The sequence below is a fragment of the Bidens hawaiensis genome, unplaced genomic scaffold, assembly GCF_021521415.1.
Source record: "Bidens hawaiensis isolate Kalapana, Puna unplaced genomic scaffold, B.hawaiensis_p1.1 tig00013614_1, whole genome shotgun sequence".
Lineage (NCBI taxonomy): Eukaryota > Viridiplantae > Streptophyta > Magnoliopsida > Asterales > Asteraceae > Bidens > Bidens hawaiensis.
Genome location: NW_027492155.1, coordinates 124453 through 146846, shown reverse-complemented (window position 1 = coordinate 146846; position 22394 = coordinate 124453). Strand labels below are relative to the sequence as shown.

General features: G+C 38.8%; 2 protein-coding genes across 2 annotated transcripts; one reads left to right on the top strand and one right to left on the bottom strand.

Annotated features, from left to right (window-relative positions):
- Positions 1 to 11036: 11036 nt before the first annotated feature.
- LOC143544526 (uncharacterized) lies at positions 11037 to 11786 on the bottom strand. Its single transcript, XM_077036617.1, has one exon. It carries the CDS (start codon positions 11784 to 11786, stop codon positions 11037 to 11039), a length of 750 nt encoding a protein of 249 aa, XP_076892732.1.
- Positions 11787 to 20640: 8854 nt separating this feature from the next.
- On the top strand, positions 20641 to 22173 carry LOC143544513 (U-box domain-containing protein 21-like). Its single transcript, XM_077036606.1, has one exon. The coding sequence runs from the start codon at positions 20860 to 20862 to the stop codon at positions 22171 to 22173; it is 1314 nt and encodes a 437-aa protein (XP_076892721.1). The 5' UTR covers positions 20641 to 20859.
- Positions 22174 to 22394: the final 221 nt, after the last annotated feature.

Sequence of the window (22394 nt, the reverse complement as noted above, 5' to 3'; positions counted from 1 at the left end):
TCGTGATGTTGTGGGGATTGTGTGGTGTAATTTAATTGCATTATGATTGTGTTTATATAGTAGTTTAGCGCCTAGGTTAGTCACGATTTGTTTTAATTGAATTTGATATCAATTTGATTCGTTTTCCTTGTTTAAATCGTCGGTGGAGGCGTATTTTGGTTAGTAAATGATTTGATGAGATCAATTTTTGATTATGCTTGTTAATTGTGGCTCAAGAAATGTAGGGGGGGGGGGTATTGGCGGTGACGGGTAGAGAGGGTGAAGAAGAAATATTATAATAATATTTGCATTTTAGTCCTTGAACTTTGGTTGTGGATGCAAAGTAGGTTAGGAGTAAGTTTGTGGGTTAATTTTGCATATAATTGATAGTTAATTATTGATTAAAATAAATAAATAACATGAAATATACTAAAATGCGGAAATTCATTGATCAATTACCCGAATACGGAATCGGGTCAGGTAATGATTACAAGTACAAGAAAACGGAAAACCAAAATGTAATATCCGAATTTTTCAGATAATAATTATAATAGCTAAATTTTATGATAATAAAATAAGATGATTATTTAAATGATTATGGTTTAATGGAAATTGTATTGAACTTAGAATTTCGTTGGGAACTCAAATTTGATATGTAATCAAATGGTATTAGAGATAAGATAATATATATACGTGGGTTAACATGTTAACGATATATATATATATATACATATATATATATATACATATACATATATATATTATCACTTATGATTTGGAGTAAAGATACCATTAAGTAGAATTTGAATATTATTATTGTAGTATATCGTTGCAAACTCATATAAATAAACAATTTAAATAAATAGATAGATAATAAGCACACCTAATCCTATAATTTCAAGATATGATTCTTTAAAATTTGAACTTACCTTATCACCACCTTCAAGTACATCTACACACCGTATTCGTAGGTTGTCAATCACGATTTCCTTTCGTCCATATATACTCTATAAACCTCAGATTATTCTTGAAAAATCTGCAACCAATTCAGCTTCATCAATAGCTTTTCTTCTTCGGTTCCGTTTTGCCAAATCATCCACCTACGCTGCTCTCGACCCTTCACCGGATCTGTTGCGCCTTGTCGGGAGACCACCATCGTTCTGCAAACTTCCGGGAATACACCGCCGCCGCTATCGCTTGTTTTCGGAGCTAGCCTTCACCGTCACATAAGTTACCGGCACCGCCATCGACCTTTCTGTCCTAGTGGAGACGGCTATCGACACGCGCGGCGCCCACCCTCACTCCTCGATACATTCGGTGTTGTTCGGTTACGAAGGTAATGGTCGTCTTTGTTAATCGTTTGTCGTTTAGCCGGTATGGTTTAATATGGCGCTTGGGTTCTGATTCGTTTCCGGCAATTAGAAAGTCTGTAATCTTTGATGAAAATATAAAAATAAATGGCCAGACTCTTGAGTTGTGTTTCCGTTTGATCAACATCAGTTCGTAAGTGTTGTACATGCAAATATAATTTTTTAACAAATAGTTAATGACTATTATAAAAATACTATACTTATAATTCTTTTTGCAACAAGACAAATATGAGTTTGTTGTTTTACCAAATTTGAACCCTTTTATTGATTTATTGATTTAACAAATCCATATGTGTCTATATATATATATATATATATATATATATATATATATATATATAAAGAGGTTGGGAAAGAACGAAGAGTTATATTATAAAAGTTGGTTTTTCAAACTAGATGCCGGAATTCTCATAACCCAACGAATGAACAACTTAGAATACGTATAAATTGTAATCTTGTGTTTAGTTGTGAACCTCCGGTACTTAGTTGCTTGCTTTCAACTTTTAATGTAGGTGTTAACACGACTTGAAAACTATTCTAGTTGATTACTTTTACTTTGTTAAATTAAGGTACGGTTTCTGGTTTCCTTCACTCATAGTATTAATTATATTCCGTTACTTCGTAGTACGGATTCTGGTTTCTGTCACTCATAGTATGAATTATATTCCGTTACTTCGTTACGGTTTTCAGTTTTCGTTTACTTATAGTATTGACTCTATTCCGTTACTTTGTAGTACAGATTTTCGTTACGCGTCGATTATATTTTGAGTTCAGTCATATTATATAATATATTTTTGTAGCATGCAATAGATTATTTACTTTGCACTCCTTATTGCAAGTTCCGGTTTGAATATGTTTAGTTATATGATTTTAGTTTTTGTACTCTGTTACCCGAGCAATTTCTGACTTGTCGTTGGGGCGTCAACGACATGGCACTTATCGTGACAGTGCGTAATCAAAGTTCACGGCGTCTCTGAAAGTACTCATGTAGTACCTTGGCCACTTTGAGGCGTATAGATCGATCTTAGCTCCGACTCCTGACTCCTGACTCCTGACTTCTGTTTGAGATGGAACAATGTGTGCACGCCACCCACACCGTCTCCTTGGTGCATGGACTAGCTAGCTGTGTACCAGTATGTTCTGTTAGGCTCGTGGGTGCTTCCGTTTCGCGTGACTTTGAATTATTGATTTGTGTAGTCACGTGGTTTGATGTGTGTATGTGTTATGATATGTTTCCGCATGTGTTTGATTATGTTCTGGCAAGTGTCAGATCATACCTCTGAATTTTATTAAGTATTTGTTTCGGTGAAAAGGTTGGTTTCGAGTTTGAATTGAAGTCTGTATATTTATTTTCTTACATTTGTCCTTACCTATACTATTGTTCTTTCCATTACTGGGAAATTTTTGGCTCAACCGTATTTTCTTGTTTTGTTTTTCTTATTTTATTTTCAGGTAATACGGGACTCGGGGAAATTAGTGATGAGATATAATAATGAAGTTCAAGCTGTTTAAAGGCTATTCATTTTCGGTTATTTGAGTAAATATAATTTGACTTAGGCTTATTCGAATTTTGTTATGATATCTGTAATAGTGACACGTCGACCTGTTCCGGGTTGGGGTGTTACACAAAATGTTACAAAACGTATTCAATTGATAGATTGATTGAACAAATAGTCATATCTTTTGAGTAATCGGTAGAATTAAAGTAGATTGCATAGTAATCGATTCGATAGGGATAGAAAGTTGGAATCGAAGCAGAATGTTCTGACGCTATTAGAATCAGTGACATAACATAGAACGAAGTAGAATATGAATCGGCGATATAATTACATTTAATATGTTGGGTTTAGCTAAAACCCATTAACAAGTACTCGGTAGTCGACTCAAATTTGTACGGTCCAGGTTCAGGTTTCATGAATATGGGCGCTTTTAGGTTCGGGTTAATAGTTTTTCGGGTCGGGTTTCGGGTTGCGGATAAAAATGACATCTGTACTCGTTAGTCAAACATAAAATACTTGTTTTTTTATTGTAACTTGTATCATTGTAGGCATACGCAAAATTTGTTTTAAGAGTACCATGTCCAACAGGATATTAATATCTCCTCTTCTACACATTCTTTCTATTTGTTTTACTTCAGTGTCGCTAGAGCTTTACTTACTATGTGGTAACACTAGCGTCGCATGTCAACTTAGAGAAACCACAATATCGGACAACATTAGACGCCTCTCTCCTCCCTCGCCTATTCCTCTCGCTCTTGCCTCATTAGTCTGTTACTCCTCCTCCCCACCCTCACCCCCACCCCACCCCCTCAACACCCATTTGGGCGCCTCTCTCATTGTCCGGACTTCTCACCTCTTCTTTCTTCCATTTTATTTCTCTCACTCCTCCACCTGGCCCCACGTTTATTCCAGACGCGGCCACTCCAACATAAATTGTGGATGCTTTTACAACTTTTCAAACTTTTTAAGTAGGTATGATTCAACTTAAGGGGTGTTTGGGATTCCTTATTTTTATCTCCTTATGACTTATGAAAAAGTCATAAGTTACAATCTTGTAATTTATGAAACTTTTTCACTCACACATTAAAAAATCCCAAACAACTTTTTATCTTTTCAATAATTTATAAGTTATAAGGAGGTAAACCTAAGGAGTCCCAAACACCTCTTTATTGGTCTGTTTATTTGCTGATATAATATTATAACATAGTTTAGTAACAACTTCGAAGGGATTATGTTTTCAATTAAAATGATCAGTATTCTCATAATCAAACTAGTTATAAAACACTTCAAAAGAATTTCAAACACTGTGGCGACACCGCAAAAATTTTAAAAGTAAGGCTATGTTTGGTATGGGATAATAGAATAAGTGATGGAATGGATGGGCGATGGAATAGAATAGGCAAGGTAATGGAATGAATCATTACCATTCCATTGAGATGTTTGGTTACCATATGGGAATGTAATAAATTATTACTTTGTGTTGTTTGGTAGGCTAGAAAAAGCCAGAATAAATTAAAAATGATGGTGAGCGGCGGCTGGTGGTGGTTGTGGGATGCGAGCAGTAATGGTGGAGGTGGCTATGGGAAGGAGCGGGAGTGATGGTTGGTGGTGATGGGTAGATAGGTGGTAGTAATGAGCGATGGTGGTGGTCGCGGCAATGGGCAATAACGGTGGGAAGCAAGCAGTGGTGATGATGGTCAGGAGTGATGATTGGTGGTGGTGATGGCGGTGTTGGGCGGCACTTGTAGGTGGTGGTGGCGGTTTGATGATGGTGGATGGCTAGTGGTGGCGACGACGATGGGTTGTGGCTGTAGCGGGCGGCGACGGTGGGTGGTGGTGGTGGTGGTGAGAGAGCAATGGGTGGTGGTCGTGGTGCGAGGTGTTGGAGGTGATATAGTATGAAAGGGGAATGTAATGAAAAACAAGGGTGACGGAAGGAATAAATTTGAGGTGATTTAGGGGAACAAAAAGGACATGATAATTGGTGATTCCATTTCATCGATCAACTAAACACCTTTTTTTTTCATTTCCTTATAATGGCTTATTTCATTTAGTATCTCATTACCTAAAAGTATATAACTAATTACACATATATACAAACAAATTAAAAACTAACCTACTTTTACTTCCATATAAATGAGATTTTGAAGAAAAAAAGTAAACAACATATTAAAATTCAGTTTCTACACGGTACACCATAATCAACTATAGGGAAACATTGGACTTATTAAAAGACAAAATTACAATTTTTGTCATTTTGAATTAGCGAAATTATATAATGAGTCCTTTTTGAAAAATATTTCACTCTTTATCCTTTATTTTCTTATTTTCCTTGATTTTAGTCCTTTACACTAACGGACAATAAGTTTTTCAGTTAACTCACCTCATATACACTGCACATGAGGGTATTTTAGTCATTTTACCTCTTAAAAGGTTATTTTGTAATTAACTTAAATATTTGAAATATTAAAAATCACACCTATAAACCCATAACATCCACTATAAAACAAACCTTTTTAAATTTATCTTTCTTCTTTTCTTCTGATAAATAATCATATGCATAAGCATACTAGAAGATATATATATTTAAAAAAAAGAAGCAAACAATATGTGTTCTTGTAATACCAATAAGTCTAATGAATCATGATACTATATGTCGATACATCACATTTACAAAGCCACTATTACAAGACCTAAAGCAAAATATGCCGGATTAGTTAATTGGAAGTTAAAAAGATAAAAACTTTAATTGTAATTTATGAAATGTTAGTGCAGTATTTGTTATCCGCAGCTAATCGAATAGGCCATGGGTAGTTTAGTCATTGCCATATGATTGTAACATGGCTCATACGCTTAGTATGTTAAGTGTATGGAGTCCATTCGCTTAGTTAGACGCCTTTTCGCCTAGTTGGGACCCTATATGCCTAGGGTTTGGCGTATGGAGGCTCATTCGCTTACTAGAGAGCCCATACGCCTAGGATGTGACGTATGGGAAGCTGATGTAGTCTAAAATATACGCATTATTATATAATTATTCTCTACCTTTAAGTACTTTTGAGCCAAGTTTTTATTGAATATTATTAATATTTGGTTCACATGTGAGTTTAATGGTTTCTAAAGACAATGAGTTAAATTAAGTATTTTTACTATTCTTGAGACCCCACTTAATGTTCGAGTTGAATTTATATATTAATACTTTGAAAAGTATACTTTAAAAATCGTATTGTTTAATTAGTTATAATTATGATTATAATAATGTTGATTTGCTTTTTACATGTCAAATGCATATCTACGTGGAAGAAAAGAATATTATATGACCTAGAAGATAAAAGTCTTTAAAAGCCTACAACGTAAACCGGTTCCGAGAGGATCACGAATAAAAAGGAATTGCTTGGGAGCAATCTAAAAAAAATAAGAGGCATGCCATGTTATAAAAAGAATAAACCCTACAAAAGAAGTGGTGGAGGTAGGTGTCGGCAGTTGAGAAGAGGGACGAACCATAAAGCTTTGGACGATTAAAGCAATTTTGAAGGCGGCAACTAATTAATTTTAAAGAGCCACAGTTCATCGAAAGCAACGAAAAAAGAAAGGAAGGCTGTCATTATTCTTGGAGTGACGGATTGATTACTTGGTTTGGTTTTCATCTTTATTTTTAGTTTTTATCCATGAATATTGTGAACAAGAGTTTTGCTACCAAAATTAATTTGTTTTTGTCTATTATCATGAGTAGCTAAATATTTAAACTACCTAGGTTGAGATGAATATTGTCTTTGTTTGACGGCTTATTTGGTTTTGACTAGTTACACGATATATTCTTATTGAAAAGCTTTATATAATTTGATCTTGGATGTGTTAAAATATTGTTTTTATATAATTATTGCTTTTGAATCTGCGTATAACTTTGATTGATTGTGTGTCGTTCGGTTAGGGTTCTACGTTTAGGTCATAGACTTGGTGTTTTTTATCTCGTTTTGGTTAGTACTGTCATAGGAATCTTTTGTGCAATTAATTATTAAAATTCAATAAGTTCACCTTTCTTGTGACCGAGAGGTAATAGGGAGTCGGTTTGTCTCGTTTCTTTATTCAGCTAGGTAAGAATTGCGCGAGAGCGAGTTTTGGTCTTGTTCGGTTTAGATTTGCGTGCGAATAGGTGTCATAGATCAAATTAAATATTGTTACCCATTTTGTCCCTGGAGTTGCTAGTACCAATTTTTAGCGGGTTTTGTGTCGTTGAATCCGAGAGGAGATGCATCATTAGGGTATCTTAGTAATCTATATCCCGGTAGGTTAATTCAATCTTCTTAGATTCGTAAGGGTTAGTTGGTGAGACCGAGAGGTGATCTAACAAACTTTAGTGAGCCTTAGTTGATTTATTTTTAGATCCCGGTGTCGTGTGATTAGTTAATTCCATCAGCCGTTGAACTATCAACAGGATTGTTGCCTAGGTAGTCGTTTATACATATTCGTTAAAACCTCGTTAGTGCCGTTAAGTTTTTCTGTTAGTTTCGTTAAGTTAAGTAAATTAGTTAAATTAGTTTAAATTAATTAAAACAAAATAAAAAAAATAATAATTAATTAAATATTTTTATTAGGCGGTACTTAGTTAAGGTTTAGTATCCGAGCCACCTCACGTGCCCTTGAGTTCGATATCCGGACTTCCTTATCTCTTTGCTACACGCGACCGGTACACTTGCTGATTGTGTGAACTAGGTTAGATTGTTTGGTTTTAAAGCTTAGTTGCGAATCGCGTTTTATTATTTATATATATTTTCGCACATCAAGTTTTTGACGCCGTTGCCGGGGACACGGTTTGAGGCGATTAGAAAACGACCCGAGTTGGGAACTTGCCTGTTTATTTTTGTTTTCTAGTTTAGATTAGTTTTGCTAAATTAGTTTAATTTTACTTATTTTCATTTAGTTAGAGGCTCTACGCTCTACTTGAAAAAAAAATTATTTGCCTTTACTTGAGCTTACACCTGCTTATCTCACTAGTGCATGACACACACATGTTTGCAGGGACCATCCGAGTTAAAACCTCTTTTCGAACCCAAACGTGAGTTTCATAGGCAATCTAAGGCACCACCAGCAGCAAAAGAGATGGGCGATGCAGTACCACCGGTAAGGAGGACAGTTGCAGACCGGGCCCGTCCGGCCAATGATGGCGTGAGATCCAGCATCGCTCCACCAGCCATCGAGGTAAACACGAATTGGCAGATTTCATCTAATATTCTGAACAATATTTCACATTTTGCACAATTTCACGGTTGATTCACGAAAACCCGAATTCTCATTTCACTCGCATTGCTCGTATTTGCGACACATTCAATTTCACCGGCATTTCTGAAGATGCTATCAAGCTTCGTGTCTTTCCATTCTCACTCATTGATAAGGCTAGTATGTGGCTTGAATCCCTCCCACAGGGGTCCATAGCTACTTGGGCCGCCATGCAAGCCCAATTTCTTGAAAAATACGATCCTCCGGCTAAAGCCGCTCGTTTGCGTAATCAAATTCATTCTTTCCAAATGGAGGACACCGAGACGTTCAATGAGGCATGGGAGCGATTCAAAAATCTTCTAGCAGTATGTCCGAACCATGGCCTACAGGACTGGGTAGTTGTCGAGAAGTTCATTAACGGAGTGACATACGCAACGTAGAGTATGCTTGACATGGCTGTGGAAGGCAACCTGCTGACGACGAAGGATACCGATGAGTGCATAGTCCTTTCAATGGGTTAGCCATGAGTGGATACCATCGACCACCCGCTAGGAGTACCAAAAGCGTCGACTCTATATCACATGGCATACATCCGATCGACACGAACAGTGCACTTACGGCACAGGTTGAGGCGTTAACGAAGATGGTGAAGGACCTGCATGTGAAGAGTCAGCTTTGCTAGATTTGTATAGGGGGGATTATACGAATCAGAGCCCCGTAGGTTTTCAGGAAGAGGTTGTTGGCTTCATAAGCTATCCAAACCGAAACCAAAATTCCAATAATTCGGGATGGAGAAGCAATCAAAACTCAAACTGGAGGAACAGAAATCAATCTGGCTTCCAGCAACGTCAAAGCCTATTCCAGGATACCGTCGAGGGGCCGAGCAGTGGAGAGAAGAAGCCCACCTTAGAGGAGATTATGGCACAGCAGACGCAAATGCTATCCCAGCTCATGACACGAGAAGATTCCCGTCATAAGGAAACCCAAGAGAAATTCCATGAGCACTATACCTTCATGAAAAATCATGGAGCATCGATTCAGAATCTAGAACGGCAGATGGGAGAGATAGCTAGTCGTTTAAATGAGAGGCCGCAAGGTACACTTCCGAGCAATACCGAGCAAAACCCGAACGAATTCGCGAAAGCTGCGATCACTAGGAGTGGTGCAGGGGCACGTGACGAGCCCGTGATTTAGAAGGTGACTACAAAAGGAGTCGTCGAGCAGCCTGCGGTCGATGGAGATGAGCAGGTAGACGAGGAGATTCGGATGGAGTCTCCGCCGGCCAAGGTGCACCAGAGGCGTAACCCAGCAAGTATAGCACAGGCCGAGAAGCAATCCAAACCACCACTAAGAGGTTATAAGCCTAAATTGCCATATCCTGGGAGACTTCAGATGGACAGAGACGAGGATCAGAACTCTAAATTCTTAGAATTTCTAAAGCAGCTTCATCTAAACATTCCGTTCCTTGAGGCACTGACTCAAATGCCTAAATATGCCAATTTCCTCAAGGATATTCTTACGAATAAGTAAAAGTTGCCAAAGTCTCTTCCGTTCCTGTTAGTGCTGGATGCTCTGCCGTTTTGCAGAGCAAGTTGCATGAAAAGATGGCCGAACCTGGGAGTTTCACGATTCCTTATATCTTATGCGATCTTACGGTTAGTCATGCGTTGGCCGACCTTGGGGCCAGTATTAAGCTAATGCCGTATTCTGTTTTGAGTAGACTAGGTCTGGGCAAGCCAAGGCCCACTAGGATGAGCATCCAGCTCGCAGATCGATCCGTGAAATATCCGCGTGGGATTGTTGAGAACATGCTCGTTCACATTGGTAAGTTCATCTTCCCGGTGGATTTCTTTATTCTTGATATGAACGAGGATGATAGTGTTCCACTCACTCTAGGCAGACCTTTTCTAGCCACCGCGCTGGCTTTGATCGACGTTCGCGATGGGAAACTCATTCTTCGAGTCGGGGATGAGAACGCCACGTTTGACGTTCGACAGCCATACAAGCATCCCAAATCGGCTGATGAATCCCTATACTTCATTGATACGATAATGACTCATGTGAGGGAGTTTTTCAGTGATGTCTGTGGAGGCTTCGCCTTAGACACACAGATTCTAATAAGGAGATTCCAGAGGTTAAGATGGTCGCCATGACCGAATAGCCATCTGATGCTGACGCCAAGTCGTCCTCCCTTAATTCTGATTTATCTACCGAGATCGTGCGAGTTGATCCGAAGGACCGACCTTGCGTCGTGAGTCCTCCTTCTTCCTTAGAGCTTAAAGATCTACCCACCCATTTGGAGTACGCGTTTATGGATGGAGAGAGGAAATTGCCAGTGATTATTGCTTCTGCACTGACGGAGGGCGATAAAATGAAGTTGTTGAAGGTGCTCAGGGCATGTAAGAAGGTCATCGCTTGGAAGATTATCGACATCAACGGTATAAACCCCTCATTCTGCACTCATAAAATCCTTATGGAGGATGATTTCAAAACCGTCGTTCAGCCACAAAGAAGGCTAAATCAAAGATGCAAGAGGTGGTAAAGAAAGAGATTATTAAACTACTTGATGAAGGGATCATCTTCCCCATTTCTAATAGCCCCTGGGTTAGTCCAGTTCAAGTGGTTCCCACTTGAACTGTGACTGGTTGGAGAGTCTGCATCGACTATCGCAGACTGAATGTTGCCACCAGGAAAGATCACTTTCCTCTTCCATTCATTGACCAGATGTAGTAGCGATTGGCAGGTCAGCAGTACTACTGCTTCCTTGATGGTTTCTCCTGGTATTTTTAGATCCCGATAGCTCCATATGGCCAGGAGAAAACCACATTCACTTGTCCTTACGGCACGTTTGCCTATAAACGTATGCCCTTCGGTCTTTGCAATGCTCCAGCCACATTTTAGATATGCATGGTGGCTATCTTTCATGACATGATCGAGGAATCAATGAAGGTTTTCATGGACGACTTTTCAGTGTTCAGGAGTTCCTTTGATCATTCTCTCTAATCTTGAAAAGATGATGAATGCTCATCCTAGTAGGCCTTGGCTCACCCAGACCTAGTCTACTCAAAACAGAACACGACATCAGATTAATACTGGCCCCAAGGTCGGCCAACGCATTACTAACCGTATCATTACCTAAGATGCAAGGAATCGTGAAACTCCCAGAATCGGCCATCTTTTCAGGCAACTTTCTCTGCAAAACGGCAGAGCTTCCAGCACTAACAGGAACGGAAGAGACTTCGGCTAACTTCAACTTATTCGTAAGAATATTCTTGAGGAACTTGGCGTATTTAGGCATTTGAGTCAGTGCCTCAAGGAACGGAACGTTTAGATGAAGCTGCTTAAGATGTTCTAAGAATTTAGAGTTATGCTCCTCGTCTCTGTCCATCTGAAGTCTCCCAGGATATGGCAATTTAGGCTTATAAACTCTTAGTGGTGGTTTGGATTGTTTCTCGGCCTGTGCTATACTTGCTGGGCTGCGCCTTTGGTGCACCTTGGCCAGCGGAAACTCCATCCGAATCTCCTCGTCTACCTGCTCCTCTCCATCGACCGTAGGCTGCTTAACGACTCCTTTCGTAGTCACCTCCTGAATCACGGGCTCGTCACGTGCCCCTGCACCACTCCTAGTGATCACAACTTTCGCGAATCCGTTCGGATTTTGCTCGGTGTTGCTCAGAAGTGTACCCGGTGGCCTCTCATTTAAATGAATAGCTATCTCTCCCATCTGCCGCTCTAGATTCTAAATCGATGCTCCCTGATTTTTCATAAAGGTTTCGTGCTCACGGAATTTCTCTTGGGTTTCCTTATGACGGGAATCTTCTCATGTCATGAGCTGGGATAGCATCTACGTCTGCTGTGCCATAATCTCCTCTAAGGTGGGCTTCTTCTCTCCACTGCTCGGGCCCTCGAATGAATCCTGGAATAGGCTTTGACGTTGCTGGAAGCTGGATTGATTTTCGTTCCTCCAGTTTGAGTTTTAATAGCTTCTCCATCCCGAATTATAGGAATTTTGGTTTCGATTTGGATTGCTTATGAAGCCAACATCCTATTCCTGAAAACCTACAAGGCTCTGATTCGTATCATGCCCCCTCTACAAATCTCGCAAAGCTGACTCTTCACATGCAGGTCCTTCACCATCTTCGTTAACGCCTCAATCTGTGCCGTAAGTGCGGTGTTCATGTCGACCGGATGTATGCCACGTGATATAGAGTCGACGCTCTTGGTACTCCTAGCGGGTGGTCGTTGGTATCCACTCATGGCTAACCCATTGAACAGGGCTATGCACTCATCGGTATCCTTCGTCGTCAGCAGGTTGCCTCCCGCAGCCATGTCAAGCATACTCTGCGTTGCGTATGTCACTTCGTTAATGAACTTCTCGACAACTGCCGAGTGGAGCAATGCTGGATCTCACGCCATCATTGGCCGAACGAGCCCGGTCTGAAACTGTCCTCCTCGGTGGTGATGTGTCTTACTGCTTCTTGTCCTGATATAATGTTTGCTGTTTATTTGTATGCCAGGTATCAGTCGAGTCCCCTAGTGACTCATCTTGCAGCTGTAAAGTGAATCATTCATTATCTGAAGGGTAATCCTAATATCGGGTTATGGTATCCCAAGGATGATAATTTTGATCTTACAATTTTAATAGATTCTGACTATAAAGTTGTAATGTTAACTTTAAGTCAACAACGGAGGGTTGCCAATTTTTGGGAAACATATATGTTTCCTGGTAGTGTAAGAAGCATATAATGGTCTCTACTTCAACCACTGAAGCCGAAAACGCGACAGCCTCGAGTTGCTGTTCACAAGTTTTATGGATCCAACAACACTTGCGGGATTACATTTTGAAAATTCTTACTGCTCCTATTTATATTGATAATTCTATTGTCCCCACGCAATACTAAGAAAACATAGAAATCTGATATCACTTTATCCGTGACTGTTTTGGAAAGAAATTAATCTCTTTGGAGAAAATTCACACAGATTTTCAGAAAGCAGAAAGATGAAGCGAATGAACATTGCTCATTTGCTAATATTATTTGTTGGTGAATGAAGGGTATTTTGGTCCTTTTTACTTTAATTATCAAGAATAAGGGTATGTTTGGTTGGAGGTAATGGAATGAAAGGGGAATGAAATGGTAGAATGAATGGAATGGACAAGAGAATGAAATAGATCATTACATTCATTTGTCTTGTTTGGTTAACCTATTGGAATGAAATGAATTATTTTTATGTTGTTTGGTAACCAAACAAATTATAGGAATGAAATAGAAATAATAAAAACACTCCTATCTCAAATTAATTTTTTTTACCAAAATAAAAAAAACTACATTGGCGACGGTGGTGGTAGCTCCGGTGACAAAAATGGTGGTGGCTATGGCGATGGCGATGGTGGAGGTGGCGGTCAGGCGGCAGGAGTGATGGTAGAAGTGGCGAAGCTGGTGGGGGTGGCGATGGTCAAGCGGTGGTAGAATTGGTAGTGATGCCGATGGTAGGGTGGTGGAAACGGTGGAGGCGGTAAGGTGGTGGTGGTCAGGCAGCGACAATGCTGGTGGCGGTGATGACCAAGCGGAGACGATGACAATGGTTGCGATGGTTACCGCAACGATGGTGGCGACAACGATGGAGGTGGTAATGCTGGTTGTAAGGTGGTGGCGGCGGCGACAACGACAGTGGTAGCGCTAGTGGTAAGGTGGTGGTGGTGGCAATGGTAGTGTTGGTGATGGTGGTGGTTGTTGTTAAATGGTGGTGTTGTTAAGAAAGTAGGGTGAAGGGGGAATGGAATGAAAAAGAAGAAGGGGGTGGGAAGGAATGGCTTTGATGGAATGGAATTCCATGTGTAATGGATGATTCCATTCTATTGAGCAACCAAACATCACATTTTTTAATCTCATGTAATGAATTATTCAATTCCCCATGTCATTGCTGCATACTAAACGCTACCTAATCTTCTCGTTTTTGCAGTTATGGCTAATTAAGAACATGTTAATATGCTTGAGGGTCAACCATAACAGTAGAAGGTTCATCAGGCCTAAATTATACAACAGCAACAAGTACAAGGGCCTGCACCCGAACCCGAACCTGAGCAGGAAGAATAAGAGGCTGTTGCTGCTTGTTGGGTAGCAAACCCCGATCACAACATAGTTACATTTCTTGGTCATAACTTTGTTGATCATGCCAGATTTGATGGGGCTGTCCATTTTCTTCGAAGGTCAAGAATTTACAGAGCTATCTCCACAAATCTTTCAGCTTATTAAAGTAATATCCGTCCATTTTGGGAGATTGCTCTTTATGTGTTTGCTCAAAATCATATTGCTGCAATGGTCCAGAATCAAGAAGTTGTTATTACTCCTCAAATTATCTGAGACACATTATTGTTTAAAGACAATGACAATGATGTATGCTGCTTTGAAAAGGAGTTAATTTAGGGTTTGTTCAAACGGTTGAAATATTATGGGAACTTGAACGAATCACAGTACAACAAAGCCAATCTGTGTTAGTCATACAAGTATCTCATGCACGTCTTAATTCATCGAATCAGTGGGAGACGAGCCGGGTTTGAAAATGTCGTAATATGTACAATCGACAATGGTGGCTTTGATCTTGAACAAGCCATTCAACTTTTCAGAGATGATTTTTTATCATATGAAGGAGAATTGTACAAGAAAGTGGGAGAAGTTTCATATGAAGAAGTTTCTTATGAATGTTATCGAACTTGCCGAAAGACACGCTCAATCTGAATGATGTGATCTTTATCAGGCCAATGAATGAAGAGATGATGAAGAGGATTCTGGTATATAGGGGCAGAACTGATGAGAACAAGCCGCCGCATAAGAGATTGATTGGTCATTTGATTAATCTAAGGTATCAACTGTCACCAAATGATCACTGGATTCATGATGACCTAGATTCTGAAAAAGAAGGTGGTAATGCGGGTGATGGTAGTGATGATGATGAAAATAATGATGATGATGCTAGAAAAAGGCTAAAGGTAAGTCTCATATTGTGGAAGATCCAAGTAATAAAGAAGAATCTAAACAGGAGGAGTTCGGGGGTGGTAATTGCCGACACCGTCGTTCAATAGCTCAAGATACTCTGGTTGTGACTCTTGTTACTACTACTTCTATATATCCACGATTTTCTTCGATTCCTCAACCGAGTCTACGGAATCTATCCACCTGATTCCTCCGAATGATTAAGTATCTACACCATTAACCACGGTGTCAGTTGGAACCGTTGGTATTCTCACTCTTGTATTGAACTTCAACAGACCCCAATGAGCTTTGCTACCTTTTCCTACAAGCTTTGCAAATATGCCTGTTCAATAGCAAATGTTCTATTTGCTCAATCTGCTGCATTCACAAGCTAATCAAGTCAGTGTTAATTGTATACATCAAGATGAAGTGCGAGCAGATCAAGTCAAAGTTATTAAAGGAATGCAGATCTTACATCGAGAAAATGTTGAGTAGAGAGCTTTGATAGCTTTTCAAAGGGAGAAAATTAAGAAGCAATGGAATTTGATCTTGCAGCTTCAATGCAAAGAAAATGAATTAAAGACGTTGGAAAGAAAAGAACATGACGATGATCCAGAAGTAAGTCAGTTGATAAGCAACCAGGTGCCTCAACATCTAATCATTCATCTGCTTAGGGGGAGTCAGTGGGAAAGAGGTTATAGAGTTTAGAAGTTCAACTGAAGCACAACCTATCAGCATGCTTAAGGTGAAGACAATCATATATGTTGATGAGACAGGGGTGATTCAAAGTCAGGTGAACACGGGTGAAGTAGAAGAGGGTGAATTTGTTGTACACTGTTTATCAAAGGAAAAAATCTCCATGATGTTTGATATGAACACGAAGGATGTAGATGAGTTGGAGAGGAGGGAGGATGTTAAAATGGAAGATGAAATTGGTGTGGGTGTTGATCAGAATGTTCCATCTGATAACACTTATTATGATGATGTGGAAGTTGAAGAAGTAACGAGCAAGGAATACCCTGATCTTTATACAAAGAACAACACTGATGTGGGGATTCCATTTTTCACTACTGAGCATTTTGATAAGGCCGAGGAAGTACTTGAGAAAGAGAAAGAAAAGGAGAAAGAGTATGTTATGCCCGATACAAGAGGATCTTTTGATATGTTTAACCACAATGCCAAAAAGCTTAACAAATGGCTAGAAACTGTTAGACATGGTCAGCAACAATACTATCTCCAAGCCAAAGCTAAGCTATCTGAGAATCAGAAGAAGAGATTTATTAGTGTGAAGACAGTAAAGGGTGATATTATTTTTTTTGGATGTGCATGCCCAAGTTGAAAGTATGTATTTAAAGTGGGTGAATGGTATGCAGTATTTTGAAAATTTTACTAATCTTTTCTCCATGCCTAGATGGGATGTTCGTACATTAGCTAGCCGTCCGTTTATTAATCGTGAGAATGTTGAGCTGCTAAGGTGGTTTCATAGCCACTTCGTATAAGAAGTCAATCACGAGTTTAAGTTTTCCAGCCGTTGGTTCCTAAAAGACAAAGATTTGATGAAATTGATCTAAGAACAAGTTGGAGAAAGCTTGTTTTCAAAGTGAAGCTGTCTCGGACTATGAAAAATATACCTTAGAAACCGATGCCACAAAACCTTCATAAGGACTTTAACAGGTGGTATTATGATTATAAGACTGGTGAGCCTGTTATTGTGCTGGGGCAGGAGATAATGTGAATTTCATAAGATTTTTTCATCAGCTGTGGCTCGTGAACCTTTCTAAAGCTGACATTCATGTTTTATTCAAAAATCAGATAAGGTGGGCATATAGCAAAGAAAAAGAGCTCGCAATGCAGTATCAGAGGGTTGTCAGAACGTGTTTTGCCTTCGGGATCTACTATGGAGCTGAACGGAAGACCAAGCGTATTCTAAATAAATAAAGACAAAGCAAGAGACGAGGGGGAGTTTGTTGATGCATGTTTTGTCGTCTCGGTCTTTGTTTTTTTGTTATTGGTCTTCTTGTAATATTTTAGGGACTTGTTATGTAATTATGGGTTGCCCATTTGCTGAGCATGTTTGGCGAATGTGATTTTAGTGAATAGGCCCATACGCAAGATTATTCAGCGTATGAGTTTTGTTGTGTAGAAGGTCATTCGCTAGTATGTTAACGAATGATGTAGCGAATGAAGGTCCATTCGCTAGGCTTGTTAGCGAATGGACTTGCAAGTATAAATACGTTGTAGTTTATGATTTAGTTAATGAATCTAATCGTTCATTATTGAATTGTTGTCCAAACCTCCATTCAATTGCTTTAGGAAAACACACATTTAAACACACTAACCCTAATTGAACTAATTCACTATTATTAAAGAACTAGATCCGAGATTTATGAATATATGATGAAGCTCTGATACCATTTGCTAGTGGAGTATTTGTTGTTCGAAGCTTATCGAATAGGTTCTGGGTAGTTTAGTCATTACCATATGATTGTAAAATGGTCCATACGCTTAGTATGTTAAGTGTATGGAGTCCATTCGCTTAGTTAGATGCCATTTCACCTAGTTGGGAGCCCATGCGCCTAGGGTTTGGCGTATGGAGACTCATTCTCTTACTAGAGAGCCCTTACGCCTAGGATGTGGCGTATGGGAAGCCATTTGCTTGGGATATCATCCCATTTGCTGGAAGCATCAGTAAATGGGGTATGGACCTATAAATAGGCTGTTCCAAGCAAATGGGCTTAGAGTTTTGGTCATTTCCTTCAACGAGTACCGTTACCATGTCGAAATCTTTTTAGAATGATAGGCCGCCTCGAGGTGCACATCGAGGCGGATTGAGCTTAACTGTATGTATGTATGTATGTATACATGCATGCATGCATGTACGTATGTACGAACTACGTACGTACGTATGCATGTACGCACATACGTACGCATGTATGCATGTATATATGTATGTATGTATGCATGCATGCATGTACGTATGTACGTACTACGTACGTACGTATGCATGTACGCACATACGTACGCATGTATGTATGTATATATGTATGTATGAGATCTTGTAATCATTCAGTTATTATCAATTAGACAATCTTTCGGCTCAATTATCTTTCTAGTGCGTCTCGTATATCATGATGTATCACAATTGCGACTAGCTCCTGGTGATGAGTACGTTCTCACATGAGATTTGAGGAAAGCATAGAAAGGAGAAAGAAACCCTAACGATCGTCATACAAAATCAATATCATCACCTTTATTCAAATTGAAACAAGACATCCAAAATTAAACAAAGTTCATACCATCATTTTCATCATCATCGTCTTCACGAGATTTGGGCTCAACATCTTCGTTTTTCAGGCACTTCCCTCTCCCCCTCTTCAAATTCAATCCCATCTATACATGCATATAAACAACCACCGAGCAAGAATGAAACAAAAACCATTGCGTAAAGAAACCTCATTTCCAGATCTACATAGATCTTTCTCTTTCTTCCCCATCTCTACTGCTTTTCTTAACCAACCGCACACCTATCACCAGCCTCCACCATGTTTGACAAAATGGATTGCAGGTGAGGTTGTTGAAGAATGTTTTCGTTTAAGAAAAGTTCGTCATTGGAGGTGCCAACATAGTTTCTTCTATATGGTGATGGTGGTGGTCTTTTACACCGGTGGTGGTCGTCGGCAAGAGTGGTGCACAGTAGTGATGAGGGATGACGATGCGGTGCAGTGGAGTGGGGTGGGTGAAAAGATAACCATGGTGGGTACTGAGTACTGGGTGAATTCTGCCTCTTTAAGGTATTTTAATACCATTTAATTAATTGGTAATTGCAAGTGAGTAGGAATTACACAAATAGCTCTCTAGAGGTAAAAAGACTAAAATGCCTTCATGTGCAATGCATATGAGGTGAGTTAACTGAAAACTTAACGTTCATTAGTGTAAAGGACTAAAACTGAGGAAAATAAGCAAATAAAGGATAGAAAGGGAAACTCATTTTTGAAAAGGACCAATTCCATTATTTCGCTAATTCAAAAGTACAAAAATTGTAATTTTCTCTTTAAAAAAAATTCTGAAAGACAAAAGTTATATTAAAAACCTTCACACTGAGAAACTAGTGATAACAAAACACAACTCATTACAAGAGATTTACAAAAATGACAACTAGATTACATATAAAAATACACGAAAACACGGGTCAGAATAAAATAGGAGGTCCAAAAGAACGAAATGTTAATGATCTTCCATGGACTGACCCGACCACTCGCTGCGCTACACCACGAATACTAAGTGATTGAATCGGCATCCGATATCTTCAAACTCCCCACGTTCTATGAATACTCATCCCATTTAAGTCATTTTTTGTTGTAACTCGTCTTAGTAAGGCAAAACTAGGGGTGTTCAAAAAAACACGAATTCGTATCCAAAATATCTGAAAATACGAATTCGATTATCTAAAAATTTGGATATCCAAAATTTCGAATATCCGAATTTTCGGATTCGGATAATGTTTTTGAAAATTTTCGGATAGTTCGGATATCCGAGCTATTCAAAATATTTTTTTAATTATTAAATAATAAATATTATTTATAGATTTTGAATATTTCGGATATTTTGGATAATTTTCGGATATTTAAGATAACTTTAGGATAATTTTCGGATACTTAGGATAGTTTTTTTGGATATTTCGGATACCCGAAATATTTTTAAAAGTATTTATTTAAATTTTCTTTATAATTTTTTTTTTCATTCGGATACCCGAATCCGAAATTTCGGATACGATTCCGGATGGTGAAATCCTCCATCCGAAATACCGAATATCCGACTTTGAACTCCACTAGGCAAAACGTAAATGCAGGTAATCTATTTCCCTACCCTCATGATATGGGGGTAGGCCGTCCCTTGTAAAAAAAGAATTTTTTTGTGCTATTACATTATAAAACTTTTGACCTACCCCGTGAATATATAACGATAGTTAACTGAGAAAATTAATCATTTTTTGAGATACCCGGTCGAATAGATCACTTGGCATATAGAATAGATCAGTCGGCAGACATAATAGATCAGTCGGCCGACGAAATAGATTAGTAGGTTGGTAAGTCTTGTTGTTTTGAGGAAAAGCACCACGATCTTGTTGGTTTCGTAAACTATCGGATGAGAGATTTAAACGGTCAGTCTAACCATTTTTTGAATGATATTTTAGATATTTGTAGAACTGAAGTGTTGGTTAAATAGAACATTTCGTTCTTTTTTCCCTATTAGAAAAAGATTTCTGGTATAAAGTTATATACGAGTAGTGGGATAACACTTTATTTCCCCTCCCAAAAGTTAATTATGTATCCTTCGGTGTATTATTTTTTTCTTAAATATTAATATGGAAAAGGTTTAGCATATTTGGTATAAGTTGCACACGAATGATTGGAAAATAGTAGTCGGGTCGGATCCCATATATGGAAAATTGACAGCGGGTGATCCCGAACAACTAGATTGACCTTTGACCACGTGTACCTATCTTTATTGGTCCATCTTTTACCGCCGCCGATTAGCTTACTACAAGTCAATAACTACTGGAACTAATAAATTAATATTACAAAACGTTTGCATTATGGCATTATCCCAATTTTTGACCCTCACTTTCAACGGTCAATGTTCAAATCCCAAACCTTCCACCGTGACCTTTAACTTGAACATTTCATTCCCCTCTACCTTTGACCCAAATTAATACCAATATATAAACACTTTTAAACATCAAGATTTTTAAAACCCATTAAACTCTCACAAATACTCATACCCAAATCATCTAATATTATTTTCGCATATAAAAAGTGCATAAAAATGGCATTTTTTTGGAAAAGACCAAGAGCTAGCCGTTTGGCTGGCAAGAAACCCCTTTCAAAGCAAAATTCCCAAATAGAACTCACCATTCCGACGCATTTTCGGTGCCCGATATCTCTTGATCTGATGAAAGACCCGGTTACTTTGTCAACGGGTATCACGTATGATCGAGAAAGCATCGAGAGGTGGATACGTGATGGAAATGAAACGTGCCCGGTCACAAATCAAGTCCTCACAAATTTTGATCAAATTCCAAACCACATGCTCCGGAAAATGATCCAACATTGGTGTGTGGAGAATCAGGCCCACGGTGTTGAAAGGATACCCACTCCCCGAACACCGATAACTTCTTACGATATCATGGAGATTTGTTCAAAAATGATGGATTCTGCTTCGAAAGGAGATGGGAAAAGTTGTCTTGATTTGGTGGAGAAGATAAATGTTTGGGCTAAAGAAAGTGAACAAAACAAGAGCCTCATTAAAGATAATGGGCTCGGGTTCGTGTTAGCAGCTACATTCGAGGCCTTTTCAGGTCTTTCTTTTGAAAAACATAAAGATCTTCTAAAGGAGATTTTGTTATTGTTAACATGGATGTTTCCTTTAGGGGTTGAAGGACGATCTAAGCTTGGATCGACGCAATCTTTACGTTGCATGACATGGTTATTATCAATAGATGATTTGTTACTCAAGAAGAGTTGTGCCCTAACTCTAAAAGAGCTTGTTTCCACAGATCAAGCCCATGTAAAAGCCCTAATCGACATCGATGGCCTTGCGGAAGTGTTGATCAACCTTATAAACACACCCGATAGCCTTTCGGTTAAAAAATCTTCCTTTTCAGTCATATATCACATACTTTCAACACAAATTGGCCACAAAAAGCTCTCATCAAAATTCTTGGAGTTGGGTGTTGTTGAATTGAGTTTAGAAGATCTTGTGGAAGCCGATAAGGGTTTAAGCGAGACAGTGTTAGGTGTTTTGGATCGCGTATTGGATTCAAGAGAAGGAAGGGAGAGAGTGCAAAAACATGCATTGGCTGTGCCACTGATAGTCAAAAAGATACTGAGAGTGTCTTCTTTAGCTACTGATTTCTGTATCTCAATGTTATGGAAGCTTAACAAGAATAGTGATGGAGGTGCATTGGTGGAAGCCCTTCATGTTGGTGCTTTTCAGAAGCTGTTGCTCATGCTGCAGGTCAACTGTGGTGAAGAGACAAAGGTAAAGGCTACTGAGTTGTTGAAGTTGATGAATCAATACAAGAATAAGTTGGAATGTTTTGATTCTGGTCACTTTAAGTATCTTAGAAAATCTTATTGATTTATGGTAGATTGTAATTATTTATGTTAGTTGTTTAACTAAGAAAAAGCAATATATAACGTAGAAACTGAAAATTGCATATACCAAAATTTTGTTAGTTTTTATTTCTTCTTTAGAATTTCGAATGGGGATGATCGAATGGGTGGTTGAAAGTGATCCAAAATGGTCGTTTATGAAAAAAAAAGTAAAACAACAATAACCATACCCAGTATAAATCCCAC